Consider the following 18,379-nt stretch of genomic DNA (forward strand, 5'->3'; position numbering starts at 1 on the left):
CTGCCCTGACACCCGCATCCCCGGCAGGTGAGCCCGCGGTCCCAGGCATGGCCGCGTCCCCCGGAGGGATCCCCGCTGAGCTCCAAGGTAAGCGTCGCCCGCCGCCGCGCTGCCGGGGCATCGCTGCCGCATGGGAGCTGCCCCTAGGGGCCTGCTCGGCCCCACTTTGCCTCGCTGGAGTTGGCAGAGTCACTTTCGGGTCCCTCAGCTGCAACAGCTGAGGTTCAGGGGGGCCCATGAGGTGTCTGGGGGTTCCTCTTGTCCCCAAAACTCGTTTGCCTGAGGATGGACCTTGGTCCAAGAGCATCCCCAGATAACCTGGCTCCTCAAGGATGGGATTCTGCCATCTCAAGCTGCCAGATTTGGGGGTGCAGCTTGGTGCTGCTCAGTCCCAGGTTGGGTTGGGTTCCTCTTGTGTTCCTCTGGCCAGTTTGGGGGTCCCCGGCAGCTCCCCAGGAAGGCACAGCCTGCAGCTCGGCATGAGGGCGTGTGGAGTGCCGCTCCTCACAGCCTTCTCTTGGCTGATTGAAAAGGCAAAAGGCCCCAGAGATATCAGGCTCCTTCAGCCTCATCACCCCACCGAGGCTTGCAGTGAGGTGGGACGGAGCTGGGTCACCGTGTCCCCACAGCCTCAGGCCCCGGCTGGACCAGGGTGGGTCCCTGGGGACGTGGGGCTTGATGTCATTGTGGCAGCCTGGTTTGCTCTGCGCAGCGATGGAGAGCTCTGGTTTTGGTCCTGTTTCTCCCGGCGAGAGGCATGAATCAGGAAGGCAGGGAGGTGGTGCTGAAGGCAGGAGCGATGCTCACGCTGTGGGATGCTCTGTGAACTCGGGGAGGTTGGCACATGTGACCACCCTGCCTGCTCTGTGGAGAGGAAGGACCTGAGTGACCAGCTGCTCCCTAGTGGTGAATTTGGAGAGGAAGGAAGAAAAATCGGGACCCTCTTACCAGTCAGTGCCAGCTCCCAGTGGGTGAGGCACCAGGGGCAGTGTGAACCAGCAACCCCAAAGCTCTGGGCCTTGGTTGAGGCTGTGGCAGAAGATGGAGGTGGGGGCATCACCCGAGCAGTGAAGGAGACCCACGGGTGGTGAAGTGTGAGGCTTGTCTGAGAGTAACCAGGGTCTGACTGTCAAGTGTGGAGGGAGAGAAGATGATTCAGGTGGGGACAGTATCCCCAAGAGAAGCAGGGCACATGGGAGAGGACCAAGGTGACTTCAGCCACCTAATTTCATGCGGACATTGGTCTTTTCAGAGGGCATCACCACCTTCCTGGGGACAAAGAAGGTGCTCCTGGTGCTGAGCATCCAGCTGCAGGTGAAATCCAAGTATGATGACTTTATCTTGGTATGTGCAGAGTCCAGCCTGGTTCCTGCTTTCCTGGTTTCTCCAGGAAGGTATTTTATGGCTGCAGTGAGGGACAGGGGTGGCTCCCACGTCACCATGGTCCCTTGTCACACCTTGCCTAGGTCCTGACACCCTGGCGAGCCTATGTGCTGCCTGTGATGCTGCCAGTGAGAGTAAGTGTGGGACGCTGTGCCGTGGTACAGCCCTGGGGTTCCTGGGGTTCCTGGGGCACTGGGGGGAGTGACCCAAGAGTCACCTGGGCCACTGGGTCTGGGAAGCCCTCAAGAGCAGGATGAGGAGAGAGATGGGGGGAAGGGGAGGGGGTCTTTTTGGGGGCTGGTGAAGGGTGGGGCCAAGGCCAAGCACTGCTTGAGGCATGGGGAAGTGTGGGAGTTGGGGGGGAACCCTTGGGTTTCCTGTCTCCATCAGCACTGGGGTTGATCCTGCTCCTCTCACCCACAGGTTCACAGTAGCTTCAGCTTCCTGGAGGTGAGGGAGATGACAGCCCAAGAGCCCAGTGTGGTGAGTGACACCAGCAACTGGGACAAACCCAACCTGGGCATTTACCCCCGCTCCTGCCCACCCCCCGTGGTAAACCCTGGTCCAGAGCCCACCATAGGATCTGGGGGTGTTCTGGTCCCCCGTTGCACATTGAGGGTCACCAGTGTTGATCCTCATCAGGGGTATTTCCCTGGAGCTGGAGGTGCAGGGAGGCACCCAAGGGTGCTGGGTGGGTGCCTGCACTTCTTCCCCTCTGGGATCCACGGACAGCTCCTGGCTCAGCAGGGACAAGGTGACAAACGGCTGCAGGCTTACCAAGGTGAAGACAAATTTAGCAGGAGGGTGTTTTAAACCCCGTTAATCCTCTTAGGGAGGGGCGGGCACGTAGGGCAGGTGTGGCAGTGGGAACCATGGAAGAGAGGAATTGGATCTCAAGGCTTGGATGTACTGGCTGAAATAGGGCTGTGATCCTGGCTAACCTCCTGTCTGGGCATTTCCAACATCCTGGCTGGCTTTTTCTCGTTAAAGCATCATCAGCAACCATGGCCTCAGCCTCCACACGGGGCTTCTGCTGCTCAGCAGGCTGCAGAGAGCTGAAGGAGCTGGGCAGAGACTGAGGGGTGCAGGGAGTGGAAACCCCAGGGTGGAGAGGGGCGAGACATCTGACTGGGATATGGAAAGCCCAGGGGTTGTTAATGTGCAGGCAGTCCCACGCTCTCCTGCCTCCACAGCCCCGGGCACTGGCGGAAGCGCCGTCCTCACGATGCCAGCAGATAATTGTCATCCTGCTCCCACGCCTCAATCAGCGTGTAATTAAATCAGGGAGCATGTTGCCATGGGATTTTTTTTTTTTTTAAGGAACCATAAGCTAAAGAAGCCCTAAACCTCGATTAAATAAATTCAGGGAGGAAACCTCCATCCTCCAGCTGCAGCTGCTGCAGGCAGAAACAAGGCTGTTCTCACCTCACTGCATCAGCCTAAGTTGAATTTTCAGGAGTTTTATGCCTTATTCTGGCACACCAGTGTATTTTATCCTAAATTCCTGGTGTTCGCAGCATTCCCTGTGCTTACGGTGCTCTGGCTGGGTTGGCAGTGAGGAGCTGATGGCTGTCACCGTTGTGTCTGGGGGCTTGGGGACGCTGCGTGCTGCCAGCTCACTGAGGCATCTCTCATCCTTTGGACCCTGCAGGTTGTCATAGAAACAGATGCAGCGTCTTATGCCTTCCGGTTCATGTCCTTGGATGATTTGGAGCAAGTCGTTATCCATGTCACCATGTCACTTAAGAAGGTCTTTCCAGACTCATCCCTTGGGTAAGGGGCTTCTGCTCCTGAGGGGTGGCTGTGTGTGAGCCAGAGCAAGCCTTTGCCCAGAAAAGCCCCAGATTGTAGAATCCTGGAATGGTTTGGGTTGGAAGGAACCTTAAAGATCATCTAGGTCCAACCCACCTGCCATGAACAGGGACACCTGCAGCTAGAAAATCCCAAATATAGGATGGATCTACAACAGTGCTTTTAGCAGGAGAAAAACACATGGATGGAGGCAAGACCCTGTTCCCTGACTGAATATTTCTGGCCACCCTGCACACAAACATAAATTAGCTAAGCATAAGGTGGTGGGGATGCTCTTCTCCTGGCCCACCCTGACACACCCCTCTGCTCCTCCCCAGGACGCTGCTCAAGAACTCCCCCCCCAGCCTGTACGAGAGGATCCAGCAGATCACAGACTCACTGGAGGAAATGCTGCAGAGCAACCCTGGGCCTTGTGGTAAATCCTGTCATAACCTCCCTCAGGCAGGGCCAGGAGGGTTGGAGCACCCTGGGGACCATTCTCAGCCCTGCATCCATCAACAGCAGCTCTGCTGGCAGCCCCCACCTCTGCCAGCAGGGCAGCTGCGATGGCTTTGGTCAGATGGAGCCCTGCTACTGGGGTCTGCTGTCTGCCAGCCCACCCCATCCCATGGGGCAGGAGCAGGTTTGAGGGGATGTAGCTGCCCAGGAAGAAGCAGGACAGCAGGCAATATTATTCAGCATCTACCTGCAAGGACCTGTAGCTCTGCGTGCTTCTACCCACCTCATACGGCACCAGTGCAGAGCCAGGAGCTTTTCCTGGGACCTGGTGTGGAGCAGGATAACCTCCATTCCCACCACAGCAACGTGCCTTGCCTGGTATCCACATGGATCAAGCAAAGCGAGGCACAGCCCCTCTCTGGGGGCTGACAGTAGATCTCTCTCCCCTTTGAGAGGGAAGGGGGAGCCCTCAGCACTGCTTCTTGGTCCCTGTCACCCTCTCCTGTTTCCCACTCTCCCCAGAGTTCTCCTCCGTGTTCCTGTGGGAAGGTCTGCCCCCAAAACCGCTTCTCTTTGCAGGGGGGTTTTCAGAGACCTACGCTGCTCTGTGTGATTACAACGGCTTTGCCTTCCGCGAGGAGATCCAGTGGGTAAGCCCAAATCTGGGAACTGCAGCTCTGCCCGGCTTGAGTGCCCCCTGCCCCTGGGCGGGCTGGAGTCAAAGTGCAGGTGGGAGTGGGCTGCCTTGGTGCCAGGTTGTTTCCCAGACTGTGACCGAAGGGGAGCCCCTGAAAACCTGGGACCTTGCTGGGTGTCCTAGTGGAGGAGAACCCTGCTGGGACCCAGCCGTAGCGGGACTCACTGTCCCCCCTTCCTCTGGACACTGATCCCAGCTCACCTCTCCCCACACCCTCACTCCCACCAGCCTGGGGTGTGTCGCCTTCTGACCATTCCCTGTGGAAGTTGTCCAAGACTCACTGGTCTGTCCTACCAAGCCAGGACGTGTCCTCTGCCAGCCAGAGCACTAGGGAAGGGTTTAGGGTTTGGGTTTAGGCCAAGGGACTCCCTGGAAGAGGCTCCCCGAGGGCTCAGCTCCCTCCAGCAGCACCAGGCACCTGAGCCCTCCCCAGGACCCGGTGCTGAGCCTGATCCGTGTGTCCATCCTTCTGGGAAGGACGTGGACAACATTTACCACAGCCAGGACTGCCGGGAATTCAACCTGCTGGACTTCAGCCACCTGGAGAGCAGGTGAGTCCCCCAGCCATGCTGCCTGCAGCATTCCATGTTCCAGCACTCATCCTCATTCCCCTGTCCCTGCTGGGGGTCCCAACACGCTCCTCTGCCCACGTTAGAAGCTTTTACAGCTTGCATGCCCCAGGGATGCCACATCTGCAGCCTGACACTTCCCCTCACCAAACGCTCCGAGCCCCGTCCCATGGGGCAGCAGCTGAGAGTCCAGGCAGCCTCTCTGTTCATTTTTAACTCTTAGATCAGCCTGAGAGCTGTTTATGGGGCTGAAAACCCAATGTCACTGCAGCTTCCTGCAGCTCGTGGCTGTCAGGTGTTTCCCTATGCAAAGCAGCCGGTGCAGCTTGCCACCCTGAAACTCGCACTGCTCCCTGCCAGCCCCCCCAGATATCTGTTATGGCCTTCTTATCACCTGATCATAACCTGATAGTGGGGCTGTGAGCTCCAGCTGGGCCTGGAGTTTTCCCTGTGGGGCTCAGCCTGGTCTCCATCCCAGGAAAGATGAAGCAAGGGCTCAACTCTCAGGGGAGGCAACTGCCAGGCCAGGCTGCAGTGAGTCAAAGTTGTGGGTTGAGTGTTTTGGAAAACAGAGGATCTGTGTTCAGTTGGCCAAAAAGGAGACCGTTTTAGAGATTTCTTTGGATGAGGAAGTAAAAAAGAAACTCGTTTCCACTCAAGCAAAACGGGTGGCATTGTTCACATGATAGTTCAGAGTTAAAAAGAATTCAAAACCCTGAGGTTTAGATAGAAGCACGCAAATATTTTCATTAATTTTATTTTCCCCAAGGGAATAATCTGGGGAAGATGATCTGTACCTGTGGGTTGCTCTAAACCCACAATCCCCACTCCTGTTCTGTTGGACGTTGTGTTGGGGCACATTGAGACTGGGTGTCTTGGAGCATCCCAGGGTTGGGTCACTCGGAGCACCGTGGGTTTGGGTGTGTTGGGATGGGTGTGTTCAGACATCCTGGGTGTCTTGGGGCACCCTGGGGCTGGATGTCTTGGGACATGCCCCAGCTGGGTGTTTTGGGTCACCCATTTGGAACTAGCCTTGGTTCTTCCTGGTCCTTGACTCCCTCATCCCTGTCACCCTGCAGGGATGTGGCGCTGAGCGTTGCTGCCTTGTCCTTCAACCTGTGGTTCACCAAGCTCTCCTGCAAGGATTTCAGGCTGGTGAGTGCCGGTGCTGTGGCTCTGGGGGCACCAGTGGTGGCCAGGTTCCCAGAAAGGCTTTCTTCTTCCCTGCCAGAATCAGGAGATTTCAGAGCAGCTGCTCTACATGCTCAGCAAATCAGTGACATTGGAGGAGCTGGTGCTGGAGAACAGTGGGTTGAAAGCGTAAGTGAAGGAGTTGCAAGGCAATGATGAGCAGGATCCTGGCAGCCTGGTTGTTCTTCCCTCGGAACATGGAGGTCCATGCATGGACCCTTCTGCCAAGGCTTGGTGGCTCCATCTCCTCCACACTGGGAGCAGAGATTCCCAAAGCCTGGAATGCCAGGGAATACCAGCCACCCCTGGAGATGCTCTGCTTCCTTCTGGCTGCTCAGATGGAGCCAGGCCTGCCACACAGGCAGGAGCTGGTGGCACATTCCTCTAGGACTACAGGGTTGGTGGCTGTGTTTCCTGGAGGTGCCCAAGCATTGCTCAGATGGGTGACCCTTCTCCCCACAGTGACTTTGTGCAGAGGATGGCCCAGGCGCTCAGCAGCCATCCCAGCTCCGTCCTGCACACCATCAACCTCGCTGGCAACCAGCTGGAAGACAGAGGTACTCAAATCCTGGGCTGGGATGAGTTTACACCCACAAAAACTGCTGTTCAACTCGAGATCCCACCAGCAGCTGCCTTGTGTCCTGGAGGCTGCAGCTCAGGCTGGGATGGACAGTTGGCTGTGCTGGCACAGCCGTCCAGAGCTCTCTGCTCTCATCAGGGGTCACTGCCTTCAGCCGGTACATGGAGAAGAGTTCCAAGGGTCTGCAGAGCCTCAGCTTGGCCAGGACAATGCTCACAGCCAGAGGTAGAGCCCAGATGCCCTTGCCTCACTCCACAGAAGCAGTGACTGGAGGAGCTGCAGGGACACCCTGGAAAGGGCATCCATCCTTCAGGGATGTGACCTCCTGCTGCCCAGCTGGAGGGAATTTCCCTTGCTCTGCTCCATGGCTGTCCCTCAGTGCAGGAGCCTACAGCCACCCATCTCTCCCACTCTTGAAGGGATGAGCACGTTATGCAAGGCCCTCACAGATAACAAAGCCATTGGAATCTCCCTCCGGCACTTGGACCTCTCTGGAAACCCCGGCACCCTGGCTGGGGATGACATCAGTGTGAGTGCGCATGCTGTGATGGGCTGGGGTGGCACCACTCAGCCTCTGGGGTGTGGTTTGGGTCTCCTCTGGTCTGTGCCCTGCCCTGCAGCACCCCAGGGATGGGGATGTCATGGCTGCAACACCCCAAGCCTGCCTGGGAGCAGCTGGGGACACCCCGGGGACATCCCCCTGTGTCTCCTTGTGGGAGTGTGGGGGCAAGGACGAATCCCATGAGAGAGGGTTCCTGTGTGCGGGATTCACCCCTGTGCTCAGCAGGAAGGAGGGGGCAGGCTGGGACCGAGATTCCAGGGCTGCAGGGTGCTGGGTGGGGGGTGGGATTCAGGAGCAAAGCTGCTGAGCCCCCTCTGCCCACAGAACCTGCAGAGCCTCCTCCGCCACTGCCACTCGCTCTCCCACCTTAGCCTGGCTGGCACAGACTGTCCTTTGGATGCTGTGAGTACCACGCAGGGCGTCCTGGCACCGAGCCCTGCCCTCAGTCCCCCTCCACCCCCCGGCTGTGTGAGGGGCTGCAGTGCCTCCGGGTCCTCCTCCACATGGCTCACATCCCCACCCTGGCAGCTCTTTGGAGCCCTGGTCCACGGATCCCACAGCAGCCTCATCCACCTGGATCTCTCCAAAAACGTGTACTCCCACAGGTAAGCCCTGGGGTGGTGTGAGGGGCTGGGGTACCCAGGGGGTGGCTGGTGCTGGGTTGGAGTCGTTGCCACGTTGTGCCCATCCTTTTCAGGAGGGTGAAAACCATCTCCCCTGACATCAAGGAGTTTTTCAGCCAGGCCTGCTCCCTCAGACACGTCTCCCTGGCGGGCACCAAGCTGCCAGCCGAAGTCATAAGGTGCGTTTGGGCTGCGGGGAATGGATTTGGGGTGAGCAGAGCCTGGGGAGACCTTGGTCAGGGTGGTGGGGAGATGGATGGAAGGGGCTGTGAGAGGCAGAGCTCTGGGAAAGTTGCCTTCTCCAGCAATCCCAGTGCCTGGGCTGTTGGGGCTGCCCCATGGCAGGTGCTGGTGCCCCTGTTTCTTGCACTGATGGGGGCGGCTTCGGTGCCTTTTCCAGGGCATTGCTGCAGGGGCTGGCAGACAACAGTCACATCAGTGACCTGCACCTGGATCTTAGCAGCTGTGAGGTGAGGGCCCAGCAGCCTGGGGCACGGCCCCTCCGGCCAGGGGGTCCCACTGTGGAGTGTGGGAAGGTCCGTGCCCTGTCTGACCTCCCCGACAGAAGGATCTCGTTTGCAGGGCTCGCTGCCTCCCCTTGTACTGATGTCTTGCTGTTTCTTCCAAGCTGAGATCAGCGGGGGCCCAAGTCATCCAGGACCTCATCCCCGATGCCAGCTCCATCAGCCACCTGGACTTGTCTGACAATGGTAGGTGGCTTCTCCTAGCCTGGGAGAAGATCTCCTCCATCTCCTGGACCTTCGTGTGCAGTCACCCAGCACAGGGAGAGGGGTGATTTCTTTATGCCCTCCTGCCTCAAGACTTGCCAAAACTTATCATTCCACATATTTCTTGGTACTGTCCTCTTCAGTTCACTGAATCTGCAGTGGTCTCGTGTCGCTGGTTCAGGGTTTGAAGCACTGAAAGCGTTTCCCTGGGCAGAAACTCTTCCCACTTCTCTGCAGATGTTTGTAGCTCTGCTGCCAGCCTTGCCCTGCTGTGGCCTCTGAAGCCATGGGCAAGTGACTCTAATTATCACAACCATCACCTCTGCCAGCTGTTCATTTCACCTGGAAGGTCCTAAACTTTCCAACAGCCTTGCTAAGATCTCACAGCAGACCGTGCGACTCCTCAGTAGCCAAACGCCTCTGGGAAAGCTGATGTGGTTTGGAGTCCTTCAGGACACCAATGCTCCAAAACCTCGTGCTCTCACCCAAAATCTCCCATCAACCTTTGCCAAAATATGCTTCTATTTTTGGCTTTCCCAGTAGAGCATCTCTGTGCAGGAGGGACAGTCCATAGGTGGGTGTTGGTGCCTTGTGCCCTTGGCTGGTTGAGCTGCTGGGTGAGCAGATCCCTGCCCATGTCTCTGCCCAACTTCCCTGGTGAAGGTGAAGGTGCAGCCTGGAGGACGGGAGTGCAGGCAGCTGCCTGAAAGCTGAACTCGCCCCACGCTGTCCAGGGTGGCCGGTGGGTGATGGGGGCACATCCCTGAGGGATGGCAGAGAGCAAGGGCCATCTCCAGCTCCCTTGGTGCCCCCGTGGCTCAGCACAGCCTTGGCACCCCAGTATCAGGGGTGCCCACTCCGGCTGCTCCTTCCCTGAGGTCGTTTCTCAGGGACCCCAGCTCTGTGCAGGTCTTCAGTCTCCTTGGGGAAGCCAGGAGGGGAGGAAGATGCCCAGGAACTTCTCTGGGCATCTCCAGCATCCCACTGTGGCAGCTTGGTGGCTCTGCAGGTCTCCTGTGTGGGACCACCTCGGTGCCAGCTCCATGGATTTGTTGGAACACCGTGGTGGGTGTCTCCCATCTCCTGCAGGCTTTGACCCCAACATGGTGACGCTGGTGCTCTCCATTGGCAGAAGCAAATCCATTAGGCACGTCTCCCTGGGGAAAAACTTCAACATCAAATCCAAGTGAGTGCAAAGCAGCAGCACCCAGGCTTGGAGCCATCCTGGAATGGTGCACCCACCTCGACTCTCTCTCCCATCAAAAGCCCATGGCTGGTAGGAATTGCCTGCCCATCCTGGAGCGGGGAGGGTCACCATTGCCAGCCCCTGGTGCAGTGTCAGTCATAGCCCAGGCAAGAGTGGCAGGGAGGACAGAGCTCTGCCAGCTGCCTCTGTGGCCCCAGGGCATGCACGAGTGACCCCCTCACACACAGTCTCTCCCACAGGGAGGGTCTGTTGGATGTCCTGCACCGCATTGTCCAGCTCATCCAGGAGGAGGATTGTGTAAGTGCAGCTGGCCCCCAGCCACCCCAACCATCCCATCCATGCTCCTGCTCACCCTCAGCCACCCCTGTGCAGTGTCCATGCCAGGGTGCCATCCAGATCCCTCCCTCACAGGCTGGGAGCAATCCTCCCTCTCTTCCACTGCCATTCAAGTCCTCCTGCTTTTATTTTTCCTCAGTCTGAAGCAGAAGCTCAGACAGAGAAGTGGGAGCTGTTCCCGTTCATCTGGGAGAATGGGAGCATGTGTGTGGCTAAAGGCGTGGAGGAGACGCTTGGTGTAACCTGGATTCAGCACAGCTTTCCCAAAAAACCTCTCCTTTCTCCTCACTGCCTGCCAGGCATCTGAGCTAAATCCAGCCTGTTGCCTAAGCACTCATTGCCCTTCTGTTTCTTGGGGGTCGGCATCGCTTGTTCTCTCCAAAACCAGCACCAGCCCAGAGGCTGCGGGACAGGGCTGGAGGCTGTGTCTGAAGGGCAACGTGCACCCTGACATGTCCTGGCCACCTGTCCCCCTCCTTGTCCCTTTTTTAGCCTCTCCAGTCGCTGTCTGTGGCTGAATCGCGCCTCAAACTGGGAACCAACGTCCTGCTGAGTGCCCTGGGCAGCAACACCAGCCTCATCTCCCTGGACATCAGCGGCAACGCCATGGGGGACACGGGGGCCAAGATGCTCGCCAAGGCCCTGCAGATCAACACCAAGCTCAGGTAGCAGCAGCTCTGCAACGCCCTGTGGGTGCCCCTGTGCTGGGTGGCCCTGATGTGCGGGTTGTGGTGCTGATGCCATCGGAGGAGGATTGTCATGGCTCCTGACGGCCACGGATGCGGTTCTGCACCACTCCTGGTACATGGCTGGATGCTATGACTGCATTTTTTCCCGTGGCAGTCATCTGGCAGCACTGGCAGGGGACATGTGAAGGACAAGAGAGCAGCTCAATCCCTGCCCTGGTGCTTGTCACCCATTTTCCAGGCTCCTGCCCAGCCCAACATGCTGCAGACAGACCTTTGTGGCCACTGCCCTCGCCTCAGGCTCTGCCATCACCTCCTAAAACACCATTTTTGACCACATTGTGTACACAAAGCCAAAGCAGGGGTGTCTGCAGAGGGCAGGGAACCGTGTTCAGCCAGGGCTGCTCCTCTGGGAGACGTCTGTCCCTGCCCACAGGATGGTGCCTGAATGTGTCCTCCCAGCCCTTCACTCCCTCTGGGCACTCACCTAATTTATAGCTCCTTGCAAAGTCCAAGTTTGGGCTTTGGACACCGAAAATTGTCATTTTTAATCCCACTTTTAGGCTCTCTGATGCCTGGGGTCAGCCTTGGGCTGGCTCTTGCTGGCACCCCTCAGGTGGTGTGGGTGTGGGCAGGGCTCACCCAGGTCCTTCTTTTTGCAGGACTGTGATTTGGGACAGGAACAACACAACTGCCCATGGGCTCCTGGAGGTGGCTCAAGCTTTGGAGAGGTGAGGAAGGAGGCTCTTGGTCCTCCTGGCTTGTTACCACCATGCAAAAGAGCCTCTGTCACCAGCACGTCACCGTCCCCAGGGCCTTTTTTCCCCTTGAACGGCAAGGCCATCACACAGTTTCATACATGTCCCAAGGGAGTTGGTCCACAGCTCTGGCCTTGCAGCCAGAGAAGCAACCTGACACCCATTCGGTGACGACACCCCCACTTCCAACCCCAGGGGCTCCCCTGGGCTCTGCATGCCAACCAGCACAGCCTCATGTCCCCCAGGGAGCCCCCGGTGAGCACGGGGGGATCTGCTGGTGGTGATGCTCCTCTCCTCCCTGCCCATGACAGGTGGGTAGAGATTGTTCACCTGCTGAGCACACCCACCAGGCTGTCTGGTGCTTGGCCGTGCAGGTCTCTGGGGCTCTGAAGAAAGAGGGGTGCATGGAGGGTCTGGGCAGGTGGCCACTGCCACCCCACCAGCTCCTGCTGAGCGCCAGAGCGTGGCCATCCCTGCCTCCAGGGCTGGACCTCAGCACCACGCCCGGGCTGCTGTTGGGTGCGTGTCGTGTCTGCGGGGACGCAAAGAGGGGGGAAGAGCCCCGGGTGCAGCAGCACCCGCTCACCCCCCGCTGCCTCGCAGGAATTACACGCTCAAGTCGATGCCGCTGCCGATGAGCGACGTGGCGCAGGCTTACCGCTGCCACCCCGAGAGGACCGAGGAGGCCGTGCACAAGGTGGGTGCGGGACGTGGGCCGGGGAAAGCAGGGCCGGGCGCCACCATCGCCGCTCACGGCCTCCTGCCTCTGCAGCTGCAGGCCTGCCTGACGAGAAACCAGCTGCGGCAGACGCTGCCGGCGCAGACCTTCCGCCTGCAGCAGGGCATCCTCACCACCTCCTCCGAACAGGTGCGATGGACAAAGCACTGCGTGGGGCTGCTCCTCCCCTGCCCCAAACGAGCCTGGCTTGCTCATGTGAGCTCTTGCAAGAAGCAAAACGCCCTTTTAACCTTTCCTGGGTGGAAGGCAGAGCAGGTTGGAGGGATGGAACGGGTCGCTCAGAGCAGTTGTGGATGCCAAATCTCTGGAAGTGTTCAAGCTCAGGTTGGGCTCGAAGGTGTCCCTGACCATGGCAGGGAGGTTGGAATGAGAGGACTTTTAAGATCCCTTCCAACCCGAATCATTTCACGGTTCTGTGGTGAGGGTGGGGGTGGATGGAAAGCAGATCTCCTGGGATCCTGCTGATTGCATCCATGCATTTCATGCATAGGCACTGCTGAGATAACTTGCGGCTACGCTAACCTATACAGGGTGTTCCTGTCCCCTGTGCACTCTTGCCAGCAAATCCCTGCTGCGTGGCATCCCTGGTTATTAGGCAGGGGTGCTCTCGGGGGCTGCAACCTGCCCGTGCTCCCTCCAAGCACACTCTTCTCTGGGAAAGTCACGGCAAGGAGGGGAACTGGCAGTGCTGCTCCAGCACCGGCACATGACACAGCCTCTCTGTGCTCCAGATGGTGAATGAGATCTGCCTGAGTGTGCAGAAACACGTCGACATCCTCAGCACCTGCACGGGCAGGGAGGTGGAGACGGACATCCTCTGCGCCGAGGAGGCCATCAGGAATGCCAACCTCTCCGTCAGCGTGAGTCCACGGTGTGGGAAACCCCCTCGGCTCACCCGGCATCCGTTCAGGGATCGAAGCAGGGCATTGATTCCTTAATGACATCATTAACCAGCAGTCAGGGAATTCCAGATTGTCAATGCAACGGACAGCACTGAGCACTTGCAAACGTTAAAGAACAGCTGGGAATTTCTGAATTCCCTTCTGGAACAAAGATCAAAATGTTCTTAGTCCCCTTGCCCCAGAGACACGCAGCTGTGTGCACACTCCTCACAGGATGACAGCCCCTCTTCCTCTGGTATCCCATGCTCACGTGTCCCTCCTTGGGAGAGATGGGTGCTCCAGCTTTGAGAGCACCCTGCAGCCCACAGGTGCCCACACTGGTGAGAAAGCTCACAGAATCCCTGAGGCATCCCTCCCTGGGGCACCTTCATCCCAGCAATGAGGATTGTGGGCCATCAGCCCATGACAAAATCCATCATGTTGGCTTGACAGCTCCTGGCTCTGTCAGACCTGGTTTGATCCTCCTGGCCTTGGTTCTCTCTCCCCATCGAACCTTTTTCTCCTCCTCCTCTACTTCTCTTCAAACCACCTCCTTTCCCCTTTCCCCAACTCTCTGGCATGCCCCTGGTTACTTAATCTGGCTGAGACAGGATTTAAGAAGACAGTGCTGGTGTTGGAAAGGTGGTGAAAGTGTTGGTTAAGGGTTTCCTTGATGCAGGTAGCAGTGGAGTGGGGTGCAAGAGGGGAAGGAGAGTCACTGGGTCGTGGGGAGAAATTGAGGGGACACAGGGATTTGCATCCCCATCCTGTGAGGGATGAGGATGCCTGAACCTGGGCCAGCAAAGCCAAAAGATCACTGGGTCCCCCCAGCTGGTATGGGTGATGCTCCTCCGTGGGGCAGCCATGGACGCAGGCTGTGCATGGAAATATGGGAATATGAAGTGACGTGGGATGATTCACACCGCCTCCCTTCCCGGGGCAGATCCTGCCCCTCTTGTACGAGGCAGGAAACACCCCCTACCAGAATGGCAAGCTGCAGCACAAGCTGGAGTGTCTCACGGAGGAAGCATCACAGACCTGCAGCCGGGAAATCCAGGTGGGCACCCGTGGGCAGCCCGGGAGGTTTGCCAGCCTCGGCCCAAGGAAAAGAGGGAGGGTGTCTACTGAAAACCACGTGAATCCTGATAGTAAAGAAACTGAAACTCTCCTTTCCTCCCCAATCTTCAGGCAATGATGCAGGCGGTGCTGGACACGGCACACGGGCTGTGCCCAGCTGTGGTGCAGAAGAGCGGGGTCAGGGATCAGCTGGTCAACGCCATGTCAGAGCGGATCTGCCTCCAGGACCAGCTCAGCCTCAGCTCCGTCCTGGACCAGATGGTCACCGACGTCTTCTGCAAGCTGAAGTGGGTGATGTGCTGCTCTTCCTTCTCGTTCAGTCACTGGCACTGACCCATGGGGCCAGAGGAGCATTCCAGGGGCTCTCTACCAACTTTTCCTCTGCCCACACTGTGGTAGAGGTGTGCTGGGTCCTGCTGCTGTGTTTTTCCAGCTGTAGCTTTTCTTCCTGTTTGGAACCACTTTGGTTGAGTCCCTGAGGTGCTGGGGAAACCCATGGGGTGAAGTTCCTGCAGGCACATCCCCTTGGCTGGCCCTGACCATCAACAATGGGATGCATTTGGCATTCTCCATCCCAGCCAGTGCCTGTTCCCATTCCTGCTCTGGCAGCACAGACCCAGCAAGCCTCAGCACACGGGCATGTCTTGGGAGCCTCTCTGTGAGCCTCAGCCAAGCATCCATGTCCTCAGCAAAGCCATTCTGGGGAGGTGGCCCCATGGCTTGTGGGGCTGGTGGCTGCTGGCCCTGAGAGCCCTCTTTCTGCTCCCAGTGAAATCAAGCTGTCCATCACAGCCGCTGTAGCCGACTGCATCGTGGATGCCGTGCTGGGAGACCTGACCATCGCCCAGTGCAAACTGGTGAGTGCTGGGGGCTGTCAGAGCCTGCGGGATGGGGATGTGGGGCTGGGATGCAGGATGGGGGTCTGGGTACCCCAGCATTGCCCAGCTACCTGGACGCCAATGCTGTGACCATGGATTTGCAGTCTGGGAAGCAGGACGGTTCCCACCCAGGCCGGTTTTCCTCCCAGGTAATCCTCTCCCAGTGTGGTCACAGCAACATTAACACCCTGAGCAAAGTCCCAGCGCTGCTGCCGTGTGCCGGGGGGTGCTGGGGTGACGCCGGGCACCGGCCACTCCTGCAGCAAGGCAGCTGTGCTGGGCTGGACACCGGCTAATCAGGCCTAAATCCGCTCACAAATCCCGGCCGTGGGTAGCGAGCGGAGCAGCACGGAGCACACAGGGCAGCCGAGCACGCTTCAGCCCCTGGGATAATTTAAGCGCTTCCTAATGGTTTTAGGCAGAGAGCCTCTCCAAGCAGGGGCTCGACCTCCTGGTGCTGCTGCCGGAGTCGGCTGAGGACGATGCCACCGCGCTGGCAAGGGGCAGGAATCCTCCGGACCTCGCTGCAGAGGAGGTAGGGTCCGGACCCACCGCCGCCGCGTGATGCCTGTGGTATAACCGCCCTTTATCCGCCTCACCGGATGATGCCGGGCTTAAAGCCGCAGCCTCTCTGGGTGCACGCACCCCCCGGCACCCCCCAGGGCAGTGCTAAGGCAATTAGTGCTGAGAAATGGCACTGATAACCTGCCAGGCCATGCTGCCGGCACCGGGAATGTGTCCTTGTGGAGGCCTGGCTGCTTGTACCTTGTCCTGCTGCTGTCGCTTTGGGAGCTGGGATCCAGTGTAGAGCTTGGCTCTGGATGGGGAAGTATCCAATCCAGAGCCATGAGTAGTTTTGGAGCTGGGACAAGATGAGGGGGTGCAGCCCTGGCAGCCTCGGGGTGATGGAGGGATTGCACCCATTGCTGGGCGAAGCCTGGCTGGCTCCAGCTGCCGTGGGATGCCTCCTGGCACAGCCAGCTTGTCCAGGCCGGAGCTGCCACCATCCCTCTCTCCCTGCAGTACAAGATGGCCCTGCGGAGGAGAAACAAGCACTTCAGGAGCATTCGGCCCACACCGACTGTGAGAAGTAAGGTCACCACGGAATTGTCTCTCTGCTGCAGTGGGTGCCACGCTGTCCCCACGGGGCGGGGCAGGGGCGGGGGGCTCACAGCAGCAACCTGGGAGCCTCAGGGTCAGAGCCCCCCATGGGCGAGGGCAGCGGGATCTGGACCCTTCAGAGAGCTTCTCCCAGTGCCGTGGTTGGGGTCTGTGGGGGAAGCTCACCTTCACCTTGCTCTTGTGCTGCTTTTGAGCCTCAGCTGGCTCAGTGCCCTTGGGCAGTGGAGTAAATGCCCTGAGCTCCCTCCCCACGCAGCCAGCCAGGAGTGGGGGGTTTGTCTGTGGTTGTGAGTGCCGTGGTATCTCCCACAACCAGCCCAGGGTCCACCCTGGAGATAGACATCACCCACTCGCCCAGCTACCTTGGGGAGAAGACATTGCCCACGGGTTTTCCTTGCGGCTGGTGTTGCCCCCAGAGCCCTGCATGCCTGGGAGGGAAGTGAATCTCGGGGGGCACAGACAATGATCAGGCGATGGGTGACTCTGCTTTGGCTAAAGCAGAGCTCCTGCAGACTCCAGCACTCAGCATCCCTGTGTGCCCAGGGGATCCCCGAGCCCCGCAGCGCCCTGCCGCCCATCCATAGGGTACCCGGGGGGGGGTGAGCAGCTGCCTGCCGAGCAAACCGGGTGTGTTTGTAAGTGCTGCTCAACGCGCCAGCGCTGGCAGGATCCGTGCCGTGCCACTGCTGCCTGCTGCGGGTCTCAGGGCTGGCTGCGGGGCTCGGCTCGGCCCCTGCCCGAGCATCCCCCCCGCAATCCCGGCACAGCATCATCATCCCCTGCGCGCAAACCTCCGGCGGCCGGCAGCATCCATCCCGGCCTGCGCCGCGAAGCCACGCTCGCTCCGGGCGGGCACGGCCGCGCTCCCCTCCCGTCCCCGCGGCGGAGCCGGTGCCCCGCTGACCCTCCACGCGTGGGCGAAGGTGACGGCGTCCGTGATGATGATGATGGCGATGATGATGATGATGGGGAGGCCTGGCGAGGGCGGGTGTCAACAGGGACCCTGTCGCCTCTCGTAGGTGTCTCGGAGCTGGAGCCGGCAGCGGGTCGAGACGCCAGCGGGCTCCGAGCTCACCGGGCGCCGCCGTCACTCAGCCCCGCCGCGCCGCCGGCACGCCCTGCCTCCACAAAGGATGCTGAGCCTGCGAGCGGCTCGCTCCCCGCCACGCAGCCTGCCACCGCCACCGGATTCCTTATGGACCTGCCGACCGCCGGCGAGAAGCTGGAGCATTGCACCAAAGCCAGGCCCCGGCCCAACCGCCGGCACAAGCAGCCGCCCAGCAAGCCGAATGTAAGGGGGGGCATGGCAGGCGAGGGAGGTGGGGTGTATTCGGTGTGTGTTCGGTATTTGGGGTTTTTTTTCTCCGCTCGGGTGAATTACTGCGGTCAGTATTTGTTGCAAGGCAGGAAAATGAGATGCGCCAAGACGCGGTGGGTTTATTATTCTGCATTTCAGCTGCTGCCGGAGCCTCCTCCTCGGAGGGGGGCAGCCTGAAAGGATAGGCAAGGGGGCTGGGGAGGGCGAGGGGAATCATCCATCCTCTTTTCCTGCTCCCCACTGGGAGATGCTGAGCGGTGGGAGCCTGGAGAGGAATGAAAAAACCTGCAGAGTTTGGGTGCAGAGGGCCAGCGATGTGTTCGGCAATGGCTCCAGCTGCCTCCCTCCTGAGCTCCATTTACTCCCCCTTATCCAAAATCCATCATCCCTGAAGCGCCGGTGGCCACCGCGGCTCCCGTTGGTGCTGGTGGGGCTCTGCCAGCCGTGATGAGGTGGGTTGTGTTCCCCCCATCCAACAGGCAGCTGGATGGGGATCCTGCCTTTGCATCCCCCTTCCCAAAGGAAAAGTAACTTTTGGGTGCAGTCAGTGGCGAGTCCAGCTCCGTCGCTGTCCCTGGGGCTGGATCCTGCTGGCATCACCTCATCCCAGTGCCACAGTGATGCAGCTGGATCCTTTCACTTGCTGGGAAGCCCTGGTTTGCACTGCTGTGGTGATGCCTGCCCTTGGATCATGGTGGGATCAGGGCCGGCAGAGGCCGGAGGGGAGGCAGGAGCTGTGTCCCACGGGCAGGGTGGGTGCTGGAGGCTGGCAGGGCCAGGGGGCCGTCACCCTG

General features: G+C 59.3%; 1 protein-coding gene across 1 annotated transcript in view; it reads left to right on the top strand.

Annotated features, from left to right (window-relative positions):
- CARMIL2 (capping protein regulator and myosin 1 linker 2) overlaps positions 1–18,379 on the top strand; it is a 23,108-nt gene continuing 4,729 nt past the window's right edge. Inside the window, exons 1-31 of the mRNA XM_040075513.1 lie at positions 1–87; positions 1,253–1,344; positions 1,467–1,517; positions 1,807–1,866; positions 3,035–3,156; positions 3,513–3,610; positions 4,213–4,283; positions 4,808–4,881; positions 5,979–6,054; positions 6,131–6,219; positions 6,553–6,647; positions 6,809–6,895; positions 7,090–7,199; positions 7,557–7,634; positions 7,761–7,837; positions 7,930–8,034; positions 8,256–8,325; positions 8,484–8,565; positions 9,673–9,769; positions 10,030–10,087; positions 10,619–10,791; positions 11,475–11,543; positions 12,174–12,267; positions 12,343–12,438; positions 13,041–13,169; positions 14,134–14,247; positions 14,379–14,554; positions 15,037–15,124; positions 15,564–15,680; positions 16,169–16,235; positions 17,287–17,558. Of these exons, the coding sequence (XP_039931447.1) occupies positions 48–87; positions 1,253–1,344; positions 1,467–1,517; positions 1,807–1,866; positions 3,035–3,156; positions 3,513–3,610; positions 4,213–4,283; positions 4,808–4,881; positions 5,979–6,054; positions 6,131–6,219; positions 6,553–6,647; positions 6,809–6,895; positions 7,090–7,199; positions 7,557–7,634; positions 7,761–7,837; positions 7,930–8,034; positions 8,256–8,325; positions 8,484–8,565; positions 9,673–9,769; positions 10,030–10,087; positions 10,619–10,791; positions 11,475–11,543; positions 12,174–12,267; positions 12,343–12,438; positions 13,041–13,169; positions 14,134–14,247; positions 14,379–14,554; positions 15,037–15,124; positions 15,564–15,680; positions 16,169–16,235; positions 17,287–17,558 (3,027 nt within the window). The 5' untranslated portion in view covers positions 1–47. The remainder of the gene's footprint in view (positions 88–1,252; positions 1,345–1,466; positions 1,518–1,806; positions 1,867–3,034; positions 3,157–3,512; positions 3,611–4,212; positions 4,284–4,807; positions 4,882–5,978; positions 6,055–6,130; positions 6,220–6,552; positions 6,648–6,808; positions 6,896–7,089; positions 7,200–7,556; positions 7,635–7,760; positions 7,838–7,929; positions 8,035–8,255; positions 8,326–8,483; positions 8,566–9,672; positions 9,770–10,029; positions 10,088–10,618; positions 10,792–11,474; positions 11,544–12,173; positions 12,268–12,342; positions 12,439–13,040; positions 13,170–14,133; positions 14,248–14,378; positions 14,555–15,036; positions 15,125–15,563; positions 15,681–16,168; positions 16,236–17,286; positions 17,559–18,379) is intronic.

This window comes from Hirundo rustica, chromosome 11, assembly GCF_015227805.2.
Source record: "Hirundo rustica isolate bHirRus1 chromosome 11, bHirRus1.pri.v3, whole genome shotgun sequence".
Lineage (NCBI taxonomy): Eukaryota > Metazoa > Chordata > Aves > Passeriformes > Hirundinidae > Hirundo > Hirundo rustica.